Source organism: Oryx dammah, unplaced genomic scaffold (assembly GCF_014754425.2).
Source record: "Oryx dammah isolate SB20612 unplaced genomic scaffold, SCBI_Odam_1.1 HiC_scaffold_17, whole genome shotgun sequence".
NCBI classification, from domain to species: Eukaryota; Metazoa; Chordata; class Mammalia; order Artiodactyla; family Bovidae; genus Oryx; species Oryx dammah.
Genome location: NW_024070201.1, coordinates 32,832,674 through 32,854,590, shown reverse-complemented (window position 1 = coordinate 32,854,590; position 21,917 = coordinate 32,832,674). Strand labels below are relative to the sequence as shown.

At 41.3% G+C, this 21,917-nt stretch overlaps 1 protein-coding gene across 1 annotated transcript in view; it reads right to left on the bottom strand.

The window, feature by feature from the left end:
- Window positions 1–1,355: 1,355 nt before the first annotated feature.
- Window positions 1,356–21,917, bottom strand: part of JHY (junctional cadherin complex regulator) — a 76,660-nt gene continuing 56,098 nt past the window's right edge. Inside the window, exons 6-9 of the mRNA XM_040258237.1 lie at window positions 17,910–18,204; window positions 5,165–5,245; window positions 4,261–4,389; window positions 1,356–2,080 (exon numbers count right to left, since the gene is read on the bottom strand). Coding sequence (XP_040114171.1) covers window positions 1,883–2,080; window positions 4,261–4,389; window positions 5,165–5,245; window positions 17,910–18,204 — 703 coding nt within the window. The 3' untranslated portion in view covers window positions 1,356–1,882. The remainder of the gene's footprint in view (window positions 2,081–4,260; window positions 4,390–5,164; window positions 5,246–17,909; window positions 18,205–21,917) is intronic.

The following is a 21,917-nucleotide window of genomic DNA, read 5'->3' as shown; positions in this document are numbered from 1 at the left end:
CTTGGGGAGCATAGGCTTTAGACACGCAAGCTTCAGTAGTTGGGGCACACAGGCTCTAGAGCACAGGCTCAATAGTTGTTGCTTATTTGTGTAGGCTTAATTACTCCAGGGTATGTGAGATCTTCCTGAAATCGTTTCTCCTGCATTGGCAGGCAGATTCTTTACCACTGAGCCACCAGGGAAGCCCCTGTGTACAAAGAATTTTAATTGTACTCGGGTCATACTTCAGAGAAGGCAGTGGCAGCCCACTCCAGCACTCTTGCCTGGAAAATCCCATGGGCGGAGGAGCCTGGTAGGCTGCAGTCCATGGGTCGCTAAGAGTCGGGCATGACTGAGAGACTGACTTCACTTTCACTTTTCACTTTCATGCATTGGAGAAGGAAATGGCAACCCACTCCAGTGTTCTTGCCTGGAGAATCCCAGGGACGGGGAGCCTGGTGGGCTGCCGTCTATGGGGTCACACAGAGTTGGACACGACTGAAGCGACTTAGCAGCAGTAGCAGTTTATGTTTTTAGAAAAATCTTTGAACATGTAATCTGAAGGGTCTGCTTCTTTTATAAATACGTTTTAGGAGCAGCTTGGGATACGATTTTCCTGAACTAACTCCTCATATATGCTGTGATTTCCCCAATACTGCTGAACCAGGGTGCTCCAACTTACGGTTTATCTTCAGATACTTGTTATCGTTCCATACCTTCAATTCTGTTTCCAGTAGGAAATTAAATTTTGTACAGGCAGTCTTTCTACCATGTTGTGGTATGTGTAGATGTATACAACATAGGAATAAATCTCCAAAGCTAGTCCTTATGCCACCGGTAGAGAGAAACAGATTTGCCTGGAGAATTCCATGGACAGAGGAGTTTGGCTACAGCCCATGGAGTTGTAGAGACGGACATGACTGAGTGATTAACACCATAGTGTACTATTGTTAAATGTGTCCATTTCTGGATATAGCCATCTAAGAATGCAATGCCCACCTAGTACAAGCAAGTCAGAAAAATGAAATCCTCCGGTAAATTAAGACCTGGGAATTTTACAGTGTGTATTGAGTTTCAAAAGATTTTTTAAAAGTAAAAAAATATTTATTAATATTGACATTCAGTAGTACACAGTGGGATGTTTTTGTCTTACCCAGTGTTTTTGTGTGAAAGCACACACCTGAGGATATTTTAAGATATTTGTGATGGCAAGATGGTCAGCACATTTATAGCCTCGAGTAAGTAGCTTTGAGAAAGAGTGTCAGAGTTGCCTAACTTGAGTGTTCCTGGCCTTGGTAGATTTCTGATTAATGTCTTGATGCTCTGTTAGAACAGCACTGAGATTGGTTTTGCTTGAGTGAGCACATCTGAAGCACTTTCATTTAAAAGATTTTATCCTTTAAAATATTGAGAGATGTTAGAAATATTTTGGAAACGACATCTCAAAATTTACCTGTGTTTAGTCCCATTCGAGTTCTTTTCAATTGAAACCGAAGTTCATACTTTTTTTTTTTCTTATCAGAAAAACAAGAAATAAACGCAAGTAGATAAATTTATTTCTGGGTAACTTCAAGAGTTTCATTATGCTGAGAAAGGGTAGCCATCATCTTAGAAATTAGAAGAGCTGATAGAAAACTAGAAGGTTTTATTCCCTAGTTCTTATTCAGCCCCAGTTTTAACTGATTTTGAAAATAAATAATTAAAATAGTTTTTCTTCCTGGAAAGTAAAATATGGCACCATATTGTAATTAGGGCTCCATATTTTAAATCCTATACAAAGCAAACATGGGCTGCAGTTAGATGATGACGCGAGGTCATCACTTAATGTGGAGCAGTTAAAGTTGGAGTTTCTCTCCTCCATGTCCATTCCCCAAGTGTCTCTGGTCTCCAACACATATGCTGTCTATACAATGTGAAGGACTTTAAAAGCAGCCACAGCCTGTTTTTCCCTTTCGTGTCTGTTCTGTAGCACTTCCAGCAGTGAGATTTCAGGTAAGGTGTCTTCTTTTCCAGCGTGGGTTGGAGTTTTCTTTTCTTTTGAGGCTTGATCACTCAGATTTGAAGGTTTGGGTTTGGGGATGGTCTTAGCGTATTCCAAAGCCTAAAAGCATATAAAAGTTTATTTGAGATGGGAAGGGAGCCCTGGATTCCTTAAATCTAGTCTTAGAAAAGGTTTATTGATAATATAAATGGAGACTGTTGCTACAGGTAATATACTAAGACATAGGTGGAAATGGAGACCAAATGGAAAATACAAATAATGCAATATAACACACAGTTTAAATAAAATTAACCAAGTAATGATATGCTGTGGAAAAAAATAGTTGAAGACTGATACATACAGTTGTGCCTTTGGATGTTTTCTTTATAAAACTGAGCTTTATTAAAGTGCTTGAAAATAGATTTCTTATGTGTTTGATCTATTTAGCTTCTGGCAGTCTTATTAAAACCAAACCTCTATTAAGGAGATATTAACAGACCTTTCCATCCAAAGAGGACTTGTTATAGCTTGAGACCAAAGACATCACTGTAGTTGAGATAAAATTGAGCCTCCATTATTATACCAACTATTCTTTTTTCTGGCTCTTAGACCTCTAGCAAATATTCTTTAGAGGTTGAAAATCATTTTTTCTTTTTTTTTTTTTTGGTATACCTATAGAAACTTGGATACTGAAAAAAGGCAGTCTTTTATTCAGGGCTGTCAGTTCTGAAAGGCATTACAATAAAAATGAGATCACTAAATATGATTTCTAAATCTGCCTTTATATGTTTTAATACTTTTTTAAAATTAAAAAATTGAAGTATAGTTAATTTACAATGTTATTTTAGTTTCAGGTATATAGCAAAGTGATTCTGTTTTATATACATATATATATATATATATACACACACACACACACACACACATACACACACTTTTTCAGCTTCTTCCCCATTATGGGTTATTACAAGATACTGAATATCGTTCCCTGTGCTATACAGTAGCTCCTTGTTGTTTATCTATTTTATATGTAGAAGTGTGTATATGTGAATCCCAAACTCTTAATTTATCTCCCCTCCCTAGTTTTACATTTTAGTAAGAGTTTCCTGAGAGCTGAAATGGGGATAGATACAACATATATAAGTTCTAGAAGAGAGAAAATTCCCAAAACAGAAAAACTCCAGACTTCTCTCTGTGTGTAGGTGACTTCTGTTGGAATTTCTAATTATAGACTTGCTGCCTTGAATTTTTCATGAAAAAATAATGGTTTAGAGAAAAAAGAAAAAATGGCACCATGGAAACTCAATCAAGAGGACTGAGGTCTTCAAGGTCTGAGAAAGAAAGGCAATAGATAGAAAACATGAGAGTCTGTGAAAGAGAACACGAAGTACAAATACCTAAAAGCACCAAAGGGTCACTTGTTCCTCATGCAAAGGGTCCCACGTCCTTGCTGGGACTGAGGCAGCGACTTGTACTGCAAAGCTCCATGTCCCCATAGAACGTATTTCATTCACATCACAACTTAGAGTTGGATGACTTCTGAGAGGGAGAACATTCTGTATTTTATGAAATCATTTTTCTTGGGTTGTTGTTCAGTCGCTCAGTCATGTCTGACTCTTTGCGACCCCGTGGACTGCAGCACTCCAGGCTTCCCTGTCCTTCACTATCTCCCAGAGTTTGCTCAAACTCATGTCCATTGCATCAGTGCTGCCATCCAACCATCTCATCCTCCTTCTCCTGCCCTCAATCTTTCCCAGCATCAAGGTCTTTTCCAGTGAGTCAACTCTTTGCATCAAGTGGCCAAAGTATTTTCTTAGGTAGAGGAACCGATACCTATTGTACCATCCCTTAGGAAAAATGTAGGGAGTGAACTTGAAACAGTGAAGAAATTTCCTCCGACGCTGGCACCCAGAGATGGCAAGAAGATGCTAATTTCTTAAAACTTATTTAGTGGTAGAGAAGGAAATTGATGGTTAATCAGGATTACTAGTTTCTTTTAGAAAGAAAACCACCTAAGCATTCAATTCTTGTGTGACAAACTTGAAATGCTAGGAGGAGAACACATGGAGGACTAAAAATAATAGTGACCCTCAGGGGAAAAACAAACTCTAACCTTCCAGCAGCATATGTGGGTATATCACTTTTACATCAATATCTGTGAATGACGGGGTGCTGCAGGAATGCTAGTAGCTAAAACATCCTCTGTGTTCAAAAGATGTGGGGAATTTAAGTCATGAGGTCACACTGATTTCCTTTTAATTCTAATTGAACAGAGAACTGCCTTGGTGAGAGTTTCTTACCTTTTGTCGTGGGACAGCAGATTTATTTTCAGTAACTGCTGTTTGTGGCTTTGAGGGGATGGATAGTGCCTTCATGTTGTATTCCTTCACTTGTTTAGCATATTCCTTTTGCTGTATTAATTTCTGCATCTGTTCAGAGAAGCGCAGGAAGACTGACTCACAGGTCCTGCTAGATCGTTCTGTTCTCTCTTTCAAGTGACACTAATTTTAGTGAGCTGGGCATACAGTATCATTAGCACAGGGGAAATGGGATTACCACGTGTGACAGCAGTGAAATGGTTAAATTAATGTTTCTCCTAGAAATCATTCTCTCTCAAGGGGGGGACTAATACACCCAGTGTTCCTTTAACAGGGGCTAAATCACATTCAGCCTCTGCTTTGTTGCGTTTACCCAATTTATTTTCATTCTTGCGTCCAACTTTGAACTCTACTCTCTTTTTATGCCTTGAGTGCAACTGCAGTTAAAACACATTAAATGAAGATCTCCTTTCACTAGAGGAAAGAGAGTAAAGTGGATGCACTTTTCATGGGTTGGGAAACTCTTACCCTGAGTGTCTTCTCTGTAGCCACTCTTGAGTATTATAAAGATAACTCTATTGGGAAAGCCCAACAACCACATAACACACACATCTCTTTTCATGGGCATGTGCCCCACTTTTCTGTTTGGGCCCTTAAAACTGACTTAAAAGGTGGATACATAAAACAACATTGGCTGAGTAATTGTATTTCATGGTAGGAGGAGTGCCCGGGGCTTATTATTAATACCAGTGCTATTTCAGAGGAGTCTGTATTCAGAGGGAGATGATTGAATTAGAACTTGCTTCCGGGGGTCTCTCTATACAGTTCTGCTGGAAGACAAAGGACAGATCTGAGCCTGGAAATGCTGTAGGTACCTCCCACTCACTTTGTCTCTGATGGACTCAAGGTCAGGTCCGAGGCCTCCAAGTTTCACGTCTCTGTTCTGATAATCTTTCAGCTTGGAGCTCTTGAAAATACAATCAAAGAGAGAGTTTTTTTAAGAGACTTGTATGCCCCCCCCCCACCCCTTCCAAGTTGTCATAGCCACGTGAGAAAGGGGAGAAGCGAAATGAAGACTGGTGGCCTGCGTGGACCTCGGGGGAGTGGGTGTGTCCTGACAGTTCTTCCATTTTAATGGTCGTCATTGACAACAGTGTCCTTGGTAATTTGTAGCTGGTGGGCTGACATGTGTGGACTTTTCTACTTCGGCAATAAAAAACACTGAAATTCTGAAAACTATAAATAAAAAAATTTCAAGTGAGTAAAGTGCTGCTTTGTTACTAACTTTTAAAAAAAAACGTTTTTTTTCCTATTTTTTTAGTTTAAATATTTAAAAACATTTTTACAACGTTGTGTTGGTTTCTGCCATACAACAATGCGAATCAACCCTAATTATACATACATTCCTTTCTTCTCTAGCCTTCCTCCTCTCCTCTAATCCCATCCCTCCAGGTCATCACAGAGCACCAGACTGGGCTTCCTGTGCTACACAGCAGCTTCTCACCAGCTATCCTTCTTATACCTGATAGCATATATATGTTGATGCCACTCTCTCCCTCCCCCACTGTGTCCACATATCCATTCTCTCCATCTGTGTCTCCATTCCTTCCCTGAACATAGGTTCATAACATAATTTTTCTAGATTCCATATATATGTGTTAATATACTATATTTGTTTTTCTCCTTCTGGCTTCACTCTGTATAATAGGCTCTAGGTTCATCCACCTCACTAGAACTGGCTCAAATTCATTCTTTTTTTATGGCTGAATAATATTCCATTGTGTATATGTACCACATCATCTTTATCTATTCATCTGTCAATGGTCATTTAGGTTGCTTCTGTGTCCTGGCTATTGTAAACAGTGCTGCTTTGAACCCTGGGGTACATGTGTCTTTTTCAATTATGGTTTCCTCAGGGTACGTGATAGGTAGTGGGGTTGCTGGGTCATATGGTAGATTTGTTATTAATATTTTTAACATGACAGACACATTCCTACTCTGCTGCTACTATGATAAGTATGTCTAGTTTTGTACCATTCACTGAACCAAATGATCTCCCTGGAAGAGGCTGTCTATCAATAAATGACTTGGATAGGCACACTGCTTCGAAGGCAGAGTGCCCTGTCTGATGTTAAGATTCAAAAGAACGGAAACATGTAAAGCTTAAGAGTCTAAGGAAGACCCACTGAGAAATTCATTGTATTCAGTTATGTTGAAGGGTACAGGTAATTTTGATATGTTGAAGGGTACAGGTAATTTTGATTCCATTGTGTCTCAGCTGTTAAACAGTCCGCCTACAATGCAAGAGACCTGGGTTCAATCCCTGGGTGGGAAGATTCCAGGAGGAGGGAAAGACTACCCATTCCAGTATTCTGGCGTAGAGAATTCCATGGACTGTATAGTCCATGGGATTGCAAAGAGTCAGACACGACTGAGCAACTTTCACTTCACTTCACAGGTAATTTTATATGATAACTATTATCACTATTGCATATTTAAAGGGATGATACAAAACAAGGCCATTTAATTATTATTAAATTATGACACGTGAGCACAGTAGCAGGCAGGAAAAATACTAAGGTGCTCCTGATTGTAGGACAGATTGAGATTTTCCCCAAATTCCTGCTTTTGACAGGAAATCTGACTTGTTATTTGCAGCAGATGCCCTTGAGGTAACCATGTCCTTTAATTTGTGAGCTCCTTTGGCTCTCTTCTTTGGGAAGGGTGCATGCATGCTAAGTCACTTCAGTCATGTCCAACTCTTTGCAACTGTATGGACTGTAGCCCCTCAGACTCCTCTGTCCTTGGGACTCTCCAGGCAAGAATACTGGAGTGGGTTGCCATGCCCTCCTCCAGGGGATCGTCCTAAGCCAGGGATTGAGCCCCCGTCTCCTAACATCTCCTGCACTGGCTGTCAGGTTCTTTACCACTAGTGCCGCCTGGGAAGGGTAGGAAGGACGATGCCAAAGAGATGGTTTGGGTGACAGTAATGGTCTTGGGGCACATCGAAATTGGTGCTTAGAATAAACAGCCATACTGTGGAGGTGGCAGTTCTGAACTGTACATGGTACCACCTATTTAATGCTAATGATAAGGCATTTTTCTAAATGTTGAAAGTTCTGTTAATTATTGAAAAGGGAAAGTAAAAGTAGCTCAGTCAAGTTTGACTCTGTGACCCCATGGATTATACAGTCCATGGAATTCTCCAGACCAGAATACTGGAGTGGGTAGCCTTTCCCTTCTCCAGGGGATCTTTCCAACCCAGGGATTGAACCGAGGTCTCCCACATTTACCACAAGGGAAGCCCAAGAATACTGGAGTGGGTATATACACTATATCTAATGTGTTCTTTCCTAAGAGAGAATTTGGCAGAGATAGTCAAGAGACTTTAAAAATGGAACATTTCATCATATAATTACTGCATATAATTCTCAAATCTTAACAGTGAATTTACATATACACATGGATCAACTGTTACTACTCACAGGGACTATTAACTGACTACCTGGAGGTCAGATGACTTAGCTTCTCCATTGCTATTTCCCAGGCTTAGAGCCAAATTCTCTTTTTCCAGATCCCAGCACTGAGCTCTGGCCTTTGAGATGGGAGCTAGAGGGTGCATCTTGGAAAACTTGTATTCAGACTGCGACAGCCCCTCCCCTTTCCCTTGATCTTGTCTTGAATGTGGATGTAGTTTCTGGAGCTAACAGCAGTCTTGAGGCCAGGAAAGGGAAAAAAGAACAAGAGAATCATAAATACTGGTTCTGATGTTTTGAGCTCTGGAACCACCTGTGCAACTACCTACTTGTGAATTAACTATATGTAAGAAGAATGAACTCAAGAATTTTTCAAGTTGTTGTAAATAGCAATTCTGTGACTTGTAGCTGAAGGCAATATTTCTATGGTCCTACAGAATTTTTATAGTACATCTCGGGGCTTCAAAGGGCCAAAGTCATGTGCCATTTGGGCAACAGTTCTACGCTGCAAGGATGAAAGTTCTGTAAATCGTATTTGCTTTATTAGAATGTTAATATGACACTATATTATATAATGACATTTATAGTCAAAACTCTTTCAGTGCATCTAATCCTAAAAGATCAAAGAAGATCCTTTCTTAAAGAAGGCTTTGTTGTTGTTCAGTTGCTCAGTTGTGTCCAACTTTTTGTGACCCCATGGACGGCAGCACACCAGGCTTCCCTGTCCTTCAGTGTCTCCCAGAGTTTACTCAAACTCATGTTTACTGAATCTATGATGCCATCCAACCATCTCATCCTCTGTTGCCCCCTTCTCCTCCTGCCCTCGATCTTTCCCAGCATCAGGGTCAAAGAAGGCTTTGGACTAAAATGACTAGAACATTAATAACATTAAGTATATAGAAGAAACAGTGTTCATTGAAGCCACTTAAAAATCATAAATCTCCTTTAAGAGAATGGAGTCATCACCCAGGTAAACCACGACAGCTGCTTCCTGCCCTTTAGATGTGTCTGCTCCTACTTTACTAAAATTGTCCCTATGCTACAAATTATTTTGTTATTTTTCACTGAGGTTAGCATGACACTGTATTTCCCTGCCACTGAATATTTTCTCTGTATAACATGCTATTGTCTCTTTGTAGTTGAATTATTTAGTGCTTTCTCCAAATGTTGAATATTTAAGATGTCCTAGGGATGAGCACAGGCCTCCCTTGTGACTCAGCTAGTAAAAAATCTGCCTGCGATGTGGGAGACCTGGGTTTGATCCGTGGGTTGGGAAGATCCCCTAGAGGAGGGAAAGCCTACACACTCCAGTATTCTGGCCTGGAGAATTCCATGGACTGTATAGATCATTATGGAACCCCAGCTGGGGTCCCCTATTCAGCACTGACTGCCCCCCATGCACACACATAGCAGCTGCTCCTCCAACCACACCCCTCCTCCTGCTCCCCACCACCCACAGCCCTTGACCCTGGCCAGCCTCCCCCAACACAGGCCACCAGATGGGCTCCTGAGACCCTCTCCCCGCCAAAAGGAAGGCTGTGTGCAGCTCATTCTGCTGGGGATGGAGAGTAGGAGGGTGTACGCTAGACTTTGGACTGGCAAATAGAGGCCTGGGGTGGGGGGGTCAGTGTGTCTCAGTTTCCTCCCCAAAATCGGAATTTTTATAATATCTGAAAACTGAGGGGACCTCCCTGGTGGCTCAGGCCGTAAGAGTCCACCTGCAATACAGGAAACGTGGGTTCAACCCCTGGGTTGGGAAGATACCCTGGAGAAGGAAATGGCAACCCACTTCAATGCTCTTGCCTGGAGAATCCCTTGGACAGAGGAGCCTAGTGGGCTACAGTCCATGCAGTCACAGAGTCAGACACAACTGAGTGACTGACACACACATACATATGCACACAGGGGTGAGCACTGTTTGTGGGCCACTCATTATTTCTTCTCTTCTCACTTCTCAATTATTTCTTCGCTTCTCTGAAGAGAAGTGAGATTATTGAAACAGAATCATGAGCGTATTCAGGGCCATTCATGAACACTTCCGTTAAGGAGGCAGAAGAATGCTCCTTTTGTGCAGATCTTGATGACTCTGAGTATTATCACATTTTAAAACCTCTGATGATTTTTAATAGGAGAATGAGCTCAGATATCCTATTCTTGGCAACTGCGAATTTGTTCTTTACCTGGCCTATGTCACCTGTGCCATTGTTTTCAGCATAATCACTAAGTTACTATCTATTTGCCAAAGTAAACCAAAGATGAAAAAGGAGGGAACCCACTCATGTCCAAGTCACAAATCCAATTTGTCCAAAACTGAGACAAAGAAATGATTAGTGCCCAGAAATCACAGCCTTAGTCTGAAGCAGCTTAGCCTTAATCATCCCACCGACTCACAAAGACAGATTGTGAAGCATGAGTAATTGCTTATTGCTGCCCCGTCCAAGTTCTTACTATCACCTGGATTGGATGTCATGACGGTCACAGGAAGACAGAACCGAGGGTCCAGTACTGCAGATTGACGTGAAAGAGAGTGTGGATGGAAAGGGTCATCTCCGAACGCTGCTGACCCCTTGACAGGCTGAGCTGCTGCCAGCGAAAAGAAGGGACGTTTCTCAAGGGAGCGCCAGGGCTCCTGACAGAGTTTGTTCTGGGTGACCGGCAATGAGAAATCCTGGATTCACTTGTTAGCCTCAAGTAATCTTGATTGGTTCTCAGTGCTGTAATTTTGTTTGATCCCTTTCCATCAAAAATCTTTTTAACAGCTTTATTGAGATAAAATTCACACACCACCACATTCACCCATTTGAAGTTGTACAAGTCAGTAGTTGTTAGTGTAGCTATCAAGCTGTGCAAGAGTCACCACAATCCAATTTTAAAACATTTTCATTATCCTAAAAAGAGACCCCATACCCATCAGCAATCACTCCCCTCCCCTCTCTCCCTCCAGCCCTAGGCAACCACTAATCTACTTTCTGTCTCTTCAAAAGGCTGTCATAGGCAAATAATCCCTAGAATTTACTTTGATTTACCTCGCTTTGGCTGTTACAAGACCAAAAGGTCACGACAGCGTGATGCCCTCAAATTTTTTTAAATTATACCAACAATAATAGTCTCATTAGGTCTCCAAACGTGAGGAAAATAAAAGCACGTTTTCAGCAAATCTCCAGTGGGGTTCACTGCTAGTCTCTGTGTGAGATGCCCATGGGCTGACATTAGCCACCTCTGGCTCTAGTTGGTGACTGACCAGGCCAGGCCTGCCCCTCAGCACCGTTGTCCATGGGCCATGACTTTGGCAGAGTCCAGCGTAGGATTTCCTGGTGGAAGGGTTATGCCATCCGCCCATCATGCTTCTCAAGCTAGAAGACGGACTTTTACTGTAAACCTGGGGCAAAAGCTGCCTGAACTGAACATGACAGCAACTGTCCCGGGAGGACTTGTGTCAACTCTGAGAGGTCATGCCCCGATGTGGGGGGACACTGCAGGACTCTTCCCCAGAACATTCCTCAGATGTGTAAGGCTGAGAGAGTTACTTAGTGATGGGATAGAAAACAATGTCTCCAATACTGGGGAACAGCAAGGGAAGGAAATTTGCTCTGCAGTTACTAAACTTAATCCAAATAAACCTCTTCTTAGAAGCAGTCGAGCAGCAATACCCAGATTGTCTGTGACAACAAACACACGAGTTAATTACTGTGGCTCAGCTCTGCACAGCTGTCAGAGAACTCCTTAAGCAGTTATTCTGTGCAGGTCGCAGTGGATATTTTTATACTGTTTGTCATCCCTTGCTCTGGGTTAATCTCTCACTGCCTGACGTCTGGATTCAGTGGCATGGACAATGCTGAGTATTCATAAATCAGTCACAATACAACTGCCAGGAGAAGAGGAACAGTGCTCAGGCCTATTATCTTGACAAATCCTCAGATTTTTACTGTGATTCAAGTCAATTCCCTTGGAGACCAGGAGATTTTCTTTGACTGGGAAATGGGCCTGATCTGGGTAATGAGTCCCTGTGTCTGGGGCCCCGGCTACCTGCTGTCCTATACAAATAGCTTGGTTCTCAATCATTGTAGCTTTTGGAATGGCTTCCCGGACAAAAGAGTGCTTCTTTGTCTTTGTTGGATGTAGGCTGAAGGTCTTGGATGGAGAAAATGGGTATGAGTGGATTGTAACATCCCCGAGAGAGAGCAGGAGGGGAGGGATTTCCCAAGTTTAAAGAGAGCTTGGGAAGCAGTAAGTGGAAGTTCTCTTTCTTCCTCTTCCCTCTCTTCCAGATCTTAGATGTCTGGTGATACCCACCATCACCTGGGCCTATCCTCTACCCTCCAGGTAAAATGCAAATTCAGACTACAGGAGGAGAAGGAAGGGAAGGGAAATGAACATCTAGTTGCATCTATTCTTCACTAGGTACTAAGCTAAGGTTTTGGGGTTTCCTTGGTGGCTCAGTGGTAAAGAATCCATCTGCAAGTGTAGGAGATGCAGGAGACAGGGGTTTGATCCCTGGGTCAGGAAGATCCCCTGGAGGAGGAAATGGCAACCTACTCCAGTATTCTTGCCTGGAGAATCCCATGGACAGAGGAGCCTGGCAGGCTACAGTCTATGGGGTTGCAAAGAGTCGAACACGACTTAGGAACTAAAACAACAACAACAATCTAAGGTTTTAATATGGTATTTCATTTAACTGTCAAATGAAATCTACCAAAAGAACAACTCTAATTGCTCAAATGGGGTACTAGGGGCTCAGGTGAATTAATATCTTGCCAAGTTATGCAGAGATTAGGTGATGGAAATTTAGAAATGGCCAAGTGTGCAACTTCTACTGATTCCTGCTCACTAGAAATTGAGCTAAAATAATCCACAGTTGGTAGGAACCCTAACCCAGAAGGTTCTCATCCAAAGTGGTGTGTTTGAACTCTTTCTTAGGCCCTGATAACTCATAAGTTCTAGAGGGACAGGACATCCTCATCTTGAGAATGTGCTGGTTCCTAAGCTCTGAATACATTTCCCCATAGAATTAATAATACACATGGTGTCTGGCTTCCTAGTCCAGTGTACAAACTCTATTCTGTTTATGTAGTACTTGAAAACAGTACTAATTGTACCTCAGAAACTAACTGTAATGTAACCTAAGCATATAATGATGTTTTGGTGGAAAAATAAGTTACTTATGATCCCAGGAACACATTTCTTCTTAATGCTGTAAAACTGGGGATTATCCCAGCTCCAAACAACTGGTAGTGGTCTCTATGGCCTGGGCAAGAATTAGGACAGAGGATGTGAGGGAAGGTCAGACAAGGAGCTCAAGGAGCCCTTGGGTGGCGGTATGGGAACGAGTGGTGGTAAGGACCCCGGGTTGTGAGCGAGTTGAAGACCTGGGCTGTGTGGGCTCTTGGGTAGGGGCTGTGGCAGTGGGCTGAGGTGTTTCATGTCCATCAACCTCTGAGGTCCTCGGTCCTCCTTTCCTTCTCTGTAATATAGAACTGTCATTCTAGTCCACTTTCCTTTGTTCTCTTTAAGGCCACACTTTCCTTTTTTTCTGAGGCTCCTACATGAGCTTTTAGCTCACGACCCCCTATTCCTGGTGTGCTCTGCATCTATCTGCTCTGTATGACATAGCCAGAACAGTCTTTCTAAAAAGGCTAAGCTGAATATAGTAAAGTTGCAGGATATAAAATTAATACACAGAAATCCCTTGCATTCCTATACACTAACAATGAGAAAACAGAAAGAGAAATTAAGGAAACAATTCCATTCACCATTGCAATGAAAAGAATAAAATACTTAGGAATAAAGCTACCTAAAGAAACAAAAGACCTATATATATAGAAAACTATTAAAATACTAATGAAAGAAATCAAAGAGGACACAAATAGATGGAGAAATATACCATGTTCATGGCTTGGAAGAATCAATATCATGAAAATAAGTATATGACCCAAAGCAATCTGTAGATTCAATGCAATCCCTATCAAGCTACCAACAGTATTTTTCAGAGAACTAGAACAACTAATTTCACAATTTGTATGGAAATACAAAAAACCTTGAATAGCCAAAGCAATCTTGAGAAAGAAGAATGGAACTGGAGGAATCAACCTGTGTGACTTTAGGCTATACTACAAAGCTATAATCATCAAGACAGCATAGTACTGGCACAAAGACAGAAACATAGATCAATGGAACAAAATAGAAAGCCCAGAGATAAATCCACACACCTGTAGACCCCTTATCTTTGACAAAGGAGGCAAGAATATACAATGGAGAAAAGACAATCTCTTTAACAAGTGGTGCTGGGAAAACTGGTCAACCACTTGTAAAAGAATGAAACTAGAACACTTTCTAACACCATACAAAAAATAAACTCAAAATGGATTAAAGATCTAAACATAAGACCAGAAACTATAAAACTCCTAGAGGAAAACATAGGCAAAACACTTTCAGACATAAATCATAGCAGGATCCTCTATGACCCTCCTCCCAGAGTAATGGAAGACACGTGTACCCCAATGTTCATCACAGCACTGTTTATAATAGCCAGGACAGGGAAGCAACCTAGATATTCACTGGCAGATGAATGGATAAGAAAGCTGTGGTACATGTACATAATGGAATATTACTCAGCGATTAACATGAATGCATTTGAATCAGTTCTAATGAGGTGGATGAAACTGGAGCCTATTATACAGAGTGAAGTAGGTCAGAAAGAAAAACACCAATACAGTATATTAATGCATATATATGGCATTTAGAAAGATGGTAACGATGATCCTGTATGTGAGACAGCAAAAGAGACACAGATGTAAAAAACAGACTTCTGGACTCTGTGGGAGAAGGCGAGGGTGGGATGATTTGAGAGAATAGCATTGAAACATGTATATTATCATATGTGAAACAGATCACCAGTCCAGGTTTGATGCATGAGACAGGGTGCTCAGGGCTGGTGCACTGGGATGACCCTGAGCGATAGGATGGGGAGGGAGGTGGGAGTGGGGTTCAGGATGGGGAACACATGTACACCCATGGCTGATTCATGTGAATGTATGGTAAAAACCACCACGATATTGGAAAGTAATTAGCCTCCAATTAAAAAAAACACACACAATAAAAAGGAATGTTAGTAGGATCTAGCTCTCTACTACAGAGGCTAAGAATAAGGTTCTAAACCTGATGACTGCTAACCAGAAAACCACCTTTAGTTCTGTCATCACATGCTTTAGTGTTTCCATGTAAACTGCTGACTAAGGAGAAAGAGCCATTTAAACCACTAGCTATCTGTTAATCCATAAATCATCCAATGAACACATACGCATTCTGGCCAAAAATGAGCAGCTAACGTGTCAGGGGACTTACTGTAATTTCTTTGCAAGACCCTCATTTGATCAGTATGTGACTGAACTGACAGTTAATTTTGTGTCTGTATTTTTCACTTATCCACACATCAGAAAACAGACTAATGAGCAATAACATGATCAAAAGCACAATAAAACAGAAGAGAAATAAAGCCCTCAATTAACCACCCATGACTAAAATTCTTCATATTTAACTGTAAAGCATATTATCCCTGTTCCTGATATTGAATCTGATAAAGTATCTGAAGCAGGACTAGTAATAGAATAGTTACTCGGGAAATATAACTGGTTAATAATAAATGGAGGACAGAAAAACATAAACAATAGGAAAGAATAAATGAAAGCCTGGTTCTTTACGGAGACCTTTATTTTCATTGAAAAGTATTTCTTCCCTCTGAACTCAAGAAGTGCTAAGGATGCAAACCATTCTAATTAAAACTGTCACCTTATTTGAATGTCTTTGACATGAAACTTTTCATTTGTATCTTTTGATGTCTTGTGACTATACCCCAATTTTTCACCCTAGCCCTTTTTGTCTCATCTCTTCTTTTCAGTTGTTTTATTAACCTTCTGGTTATAAAAGTAATGCATGCTCAGTTCCAAAAAAAAAAAAAAAAAATCACAAAATATGAACAGTTACGAACAGAAAATAAAGGTCAATGTTAATCCCATAAAATAAAATAAAAAGACTAAGCTAATTGTGGTTAAGATTCTTCAGTGCCTCCCGCCAACCGACACCCCTACCCTCCAGCCTAGAGATTAGAGCCCTCCTTCCACCAATGACAAGCAAGATACTGGTAGACCTACCCAACCCCCTCAACTCCCTGACCTATTTCTTCACTGTCATCTCTCAACACTCAAGCCTCCCAGTTTGAATGACTGTGCTGTGCTTAGTCGCTCAGTTGTGTCCGACTCTTTGCAACCCCATGGACTGTAGCCGGCCAGGCTCCTCTGTCCATGGGATTCTCCAGGCAACAATTCTGGAATGAGTTGCCATGCCCACTTCTTTACCGTCTGAGCCACCAGGGAAGCCCCAGTTTGAGTGACAGTAGCCTTGAATTGCTTCAGTTCCCAGCATGCTTTGTGTTCTCGCGTGCTTCAGAACGTTTGCTCACGCTGGTCCCTCTGCCTGAAACGCTTTTAGTCTTTCTTCTGTTATTTCGTGAACGTCCTCTCAGACACCTCACGATCACCCCTGAAACTCTGCTTGACCCCCAGGTGGGGATGTGTGCCCCCTCGGTGCTCCTCTGTGTCCACCCTGCCTCTCATATTTCAATATGATACTGAAGCCACGGGTCTGCGTGCCTTTCCCAGTTCCGGGTAATTGTCCACTCCTGCCACTCGTTCACTATACATCCCCCAGCACCTGACACCGGGTCCTGGAAGGAATTCAACACATACGTGTTGAGTTGAACCGAGGATGGCTCCCTAAATCTGCCTGAGAGTGGGCGCTCCCCTGGACCCAGACTCTTGTGCCCCTAGCTGCTGAGTGTCGTCTTCCATGGCTCACAGTCGAGTCCCTCCCTGAGAACTGCTCTCACCCAGATGGAGTAGCCCAAAGTTACTACCAAATTAACAAAGTAGTAGCAATGGCACCCCACTCCAGTACTCTTGCCTGGAAAATCCCATGGACAGAGGAGCCTGGTAGGTTGCGGTCCATGGGTTCGCTAAGAGGCGGACACGACTGAGCGACTTCACTTTCACTTTTCACTTTCATGCATTGGAGAAGGAAATGGCAATCCACTCCAGTGTTCTTGCCTGGAGAACCCCAGGGACGGGGGAGCCTGGTGGGTTGCCATCTGTGGGGTCGCACAGAGTCGGCCACGACTGAAGCGACTTAGCAGCAGCAGCAGCCCAAAGTAGCCGTGCCCAAAGTTACTACCCTTCCCCACAGACAGGCAACAGCCAGTGGCTGATCCGTGTCAGGGAACAGCTGGTGCCTTGCCTCTGAAGGGCCATACCAACTTCAGAACCCTCGGGGGCTTGGCTGAAGCGTCCGCTTTGAGCCTCAAAGCGGCTGCCTCTCCCTCGCCCCGCCCTGCCTGCTCCCTCCCTCCCAGGTGTGGTTCTGGAGGAGGAGGGCTCCAGCTCACAAATCTCCATTTCAGAGTCTGTTCCTGGGAGGGCCCATCCACTACAGGCCTATTGCTTCCAACCAAGTCTTTACCTGTTGCCCCTTAAAGCATTTTCCTGCTTTCCCCTTACTATCTGACACTGGAAACGAGTGGTCTCTCCTGAGGAGTTTTTATTGTTTGGAACAGTGGAGAAACACAAAGGACATAAAAAGACTCCTTCATTTCTTCCTGGAAACCTTCCTTTTTTGCCTCCCACCCCCATTTCCTTTATTTAGCAAAGCAGACCTGATGGGAAAGACTTCAGTGCACAAAGGTGCTAATGATGGTGAATCTTTTTGTTGTTGTTTTAAAAATATTTTCATTGGAGGATAATTGCTTTACAGTGTTATATTAGTTTCTGCCATAGGTATACATATGTCCCCTCCCTCTCGAACCTCCCTCCCACCCCACCCCCCACCCCATGGTGAATCTTATAGTATAGTATCAAGTTATAGTAAACACAGAACTCAGTAAAGCAAACATTTCAGAAGAAAACTGCAGTCATTGGCTGTCCTGGGTGTTTTACTGCAGGAGCTGAGGTTGAGATGAGAGTCAAGGAAGAGTTCTTAGGGGTCGGGGGCAGGAAGAAGAGAAAGAGGAGGAAGAGGAGCATCCCTATTCCAGGCCTATGATAAAGGGAATGAAAATCAAGCATCATGAATATTATCAAAATGGAAGGTTAAGTAAGATGCTGTTATTACCTTAATGCTGCTTCTTTTCCTATGCTTTTTCCCCTTTTCCAGTTGAAACAGATAGCTTTCGGAATTGCTGCGGCTGATTTTCACTTGGTTTCTTTGGCTTTTCTCTGAACTGAGTTGGGATTCACTCTCCACCCTTGAGAGTATGGGTGGAAGGGTGAGGCCGGGTGAGGCCCCTTCTTGGGGCTGCACCTCTGTCAGCTGCAGCAGGGCTTGCTGATGCTGCTCCATTATCTGGGAGAGCCGGGAATCTGGAGAAGCCTTAGCAGGTTGTTCCTCAGAGGAAGAATGAAATTTCCTTAAAGGAAAAACAAAAAAAGCACAAATCTGTTAAAATGTAGATACATAAGACTTAGCATAAAAGTCTTCATGAACCATTGATTTACTGTATCTACCACTCCCAAAGAACCCACCGCCGATGCAGGAGACACAAGAGACGCAGGTTCCATCCTTGGATTGGGAAGATCCCCTGGAGGAGGAAATGGCACCCCACTCCAGTATTCTTGCTTGGAGAACCCCATGGACAGAGGAGCCTGGTGGGCTACAGTCCACGGGGTTGCAAAGAGTTGGACTTGACTGAAGTGACTTAACATGCGTGACAATCAAATTAATGTCCTTTAATCTTTTCATAATCATATTATTATCCATCATATCTGATTTTTTCCTTTAGGATATTCTAGCTCTTACTTAGAACTTTCATTTACTGCATTCAGAATAGAAAAAACACCATTCTGAAAAACCAAAGGCCTTTCCACCACAAAATACCTGAATATGGTGGATTAAATTAAACAAATATCCTTTTGATTATATAAATGAATTTGTAAGAGAGATGGGGAATCTTCAGAGACCACAAACTACACAGGAACTAAAACTAAAGCAGATTTTGGATGAGCTGAAGCTATAGGTTTTTTTGAGGGAATTTTGAACCTAAGTGCTTGCATTTTACCATTTAACACTGGTATTAGATATGTCAGACCTTGGCCTTGTGTGGGGCAGGGAATCAGAAGTGAGATACCTACACTAAGGCTCTCACCCTTGAAGATCCCATTCTCCAGGGGATCTTTCCAACCAAGGGATCGAACCCAGAATCTCCTGCATTGCAGGCAGATTCTTTACTATCTGAGCCACCAGGGAAGCCCTGAAGAGATACAGCCTCAATAAAAAGGCAGATTAGTAAAAAACTCATTCACCAGCCTTGAGAAACAACAGAGCGACACTGTCTTTGTCTAGGCTCTGAACTAGAAAAAAAAAAAAAATTCCCTGGGAATTTGGGGCAATATTTGGGATTCAAATTTACCTTACCTACATAATCATGGAACTCCAATACCAAAAAATTAACATAAAAATGATACTGGAGGAAGGATACCTCTGTAGGTGGCAGAAGCAGATACAAAAGTTATCTGGAAACATGCAAATCAAAATGACAATGAGCAACTACCTTACATCAGTCAGAAAGGCCATCATTAAAAAATCTACAAATAAGAAATGCTGGAGATGGTATGGAGAAAAGGGAAGCCTCCTACATTGTTGGTGGGAAAGTACATTGGTACAGCCACTATGGAGAACAATACAGAGATTGCTCAAAAAACTCAATATAAAGTTGCCATATGACACAGCAATCCCGCTCCTGGGCATATCTCCAGACAAAAGTATAATTTGAAAAGATACTATGCATCCCTATGTTTATAGAAGCAGTATTTACAGTAGCCAAGACATGGAAACAACGTAAATGCCCATCAACAGATGAACGGATAAAGACGATGTGGTACATATACACAATGGAATATTATTCAGCCATAGAAAAGAATGGAATAATGTCATTTGCAGCTACATGGATGGACCTGGAGACTATCGTACTAAATGAAGTAAGTCAGAAAGAGATAGACAAATACCATATCACTTAATATGTGGAATCTAAAATATGACACAAATGCACTTATCTATGAAACAGGAACAGACTCACAGACATAGAGAACAGACTTGTGGTTGCCAAGGGGTCGGGGGAGGCTTGGATTGGGAGCTGGGGACTAGCAGATGCAAACTATACATGTAAGTTGTACTCAGTCATGTCTGACTCTCTGCAACCCCATGAACTGTAGCCTGCCAGGCTCCTCTGTCCATAGCATTCTCTAGCAAGAATGCTGGAGAGGGTTGCCATTTCCTTCTCCAGGGGATCTTCCCAACACAGGGATTGAACCCTGGTCTCCTGTATTCCAGGCAGATTCTTTACCACCTAAGCCACTAGGGAAGGCCCAAACTATTGTATACAGAATGTATAAACAACATTGTATATCATAGGTAACTATATTCAGTATCCTGTAATAAATTACAGTGGAAAAGAGTATGAAATAAAAGTTCTCTGGAAAGATACATCCCCACCCAAACCTGCCTAGGTGTCTACAGATGAGGTGGCTACACATAAGTTAACAATCCAAAATTTTAGAACATGTGAGGAAATAACCTACCAAATAAGAGTCCAGACACACGTGCACACTCACACACAAAACAGCAGTAGATTTCTAAGAATCTAGGATAACTGAATATTAGAAAGCATTTGTACGGAAGTGTGTATAATGATTAAAGACATGAAGTAAGAAAGAAAAACTCTGAGAAATATATTCTGAAAAAGGAACAGGAAGGTTTTAATCAGAACCATACAGAAATTCTAGACATGAAAAGCACCATCACTGAAATTTAGAACTCAGTGGACACATTAAACACCATATTGGACACAGTCAGAGACTCATAAACAGGAAATTTCTCAGAAAGAAGCACAGAGAGATATGAGATGGGAAATAAGAAACAGTTAAAAAGACATGGAGTCTAGAATAAGAGGATCAAATATATATCTATTGTGTGTTGCTGAAGGGAAAATAGAGCAAATTTGGGAGACATAGTATTCAAAGGGAAAATGTGTGATGATTTTCCAGAATTTATGAAAAAGATGAACCTTCAGATTTAGGAAGCCAGAAAAGTCACAAGCAAGATTATAAAATGCAAACTAAATACGTCATGGTGAAGCTTGAAAACACAAAAAAACAAAGGAGAGACCTCAAAACCAACAAGAGAATAAAAGACAAAAAGAATGATAATTACATTGATAAAAGTCTTTTCAAAGAAATACAGAAGCCAGGAAATAGAAAAGCAGTGTTTTCAAAGAGTTTAATTCTTTACCAAGTTAAACAGTAATTTAAGAGAATAAAGTAAACGAATTTCAGGTAAGTTTACCAGTGAAATGTACTTGCTGAAAGAACTTCTAAAGGATCTACTTGAGGAAGGAAGAGTGAAATGGAAGAAAGATGGAAAGCAAAGACATTAATAAACAATCAGTTAAATCTAAAACAGCATGGACTCTATCCAGCAATAATAAAATAGCAATTAGGAGATATAAGATGCTGAATGAAAAGAATATGTATGACACAAGGGGTGACTGGATTAGAACAATCCAATGATTTTGAATGTGTCTGCAGGATAACAGAAATACTAATTTAACACTAGTCTAGTTAAGTATGTAAGTTTAAAAAAAGAGAATAGAAAGAAAATATGCATTTCCAAATCAGTAGAGGGGAAAGGTAACAAAGTTCTATCAGTTCAACAGGTAAATTTTTTTAAAAAGATATTAGAAAAAGGGTGGTTAGGACAAATTAAGATAGTGGAAATAAACTTAAGATTTGAGTATCACAAAAAATGTAAGTAGTCTAAAGTTTAAAACGCATGTACACCTGTGGTGGATTCATGTCAATCTATGCCAAAACCAATACAGAATTGTAAAGTAAAAATTAAAAATAAATAAATAAATTCAAAAGCAAAAAAAAAAAAAAAAAATCTGCCCACAAACAACAACAAAAGAAAGGCCAAACAAAAAAACACATGTGAACTAAATAGATTTACTGAAAAATTCTATGTAACTTTCAAGTAACAGTTCCAATTGTGTATACCAGAGGATGTGAAATGAGGGAATTATTCTAAGGCTGGTATAATCTTGGTATAATTGATAACACATCCAGACAA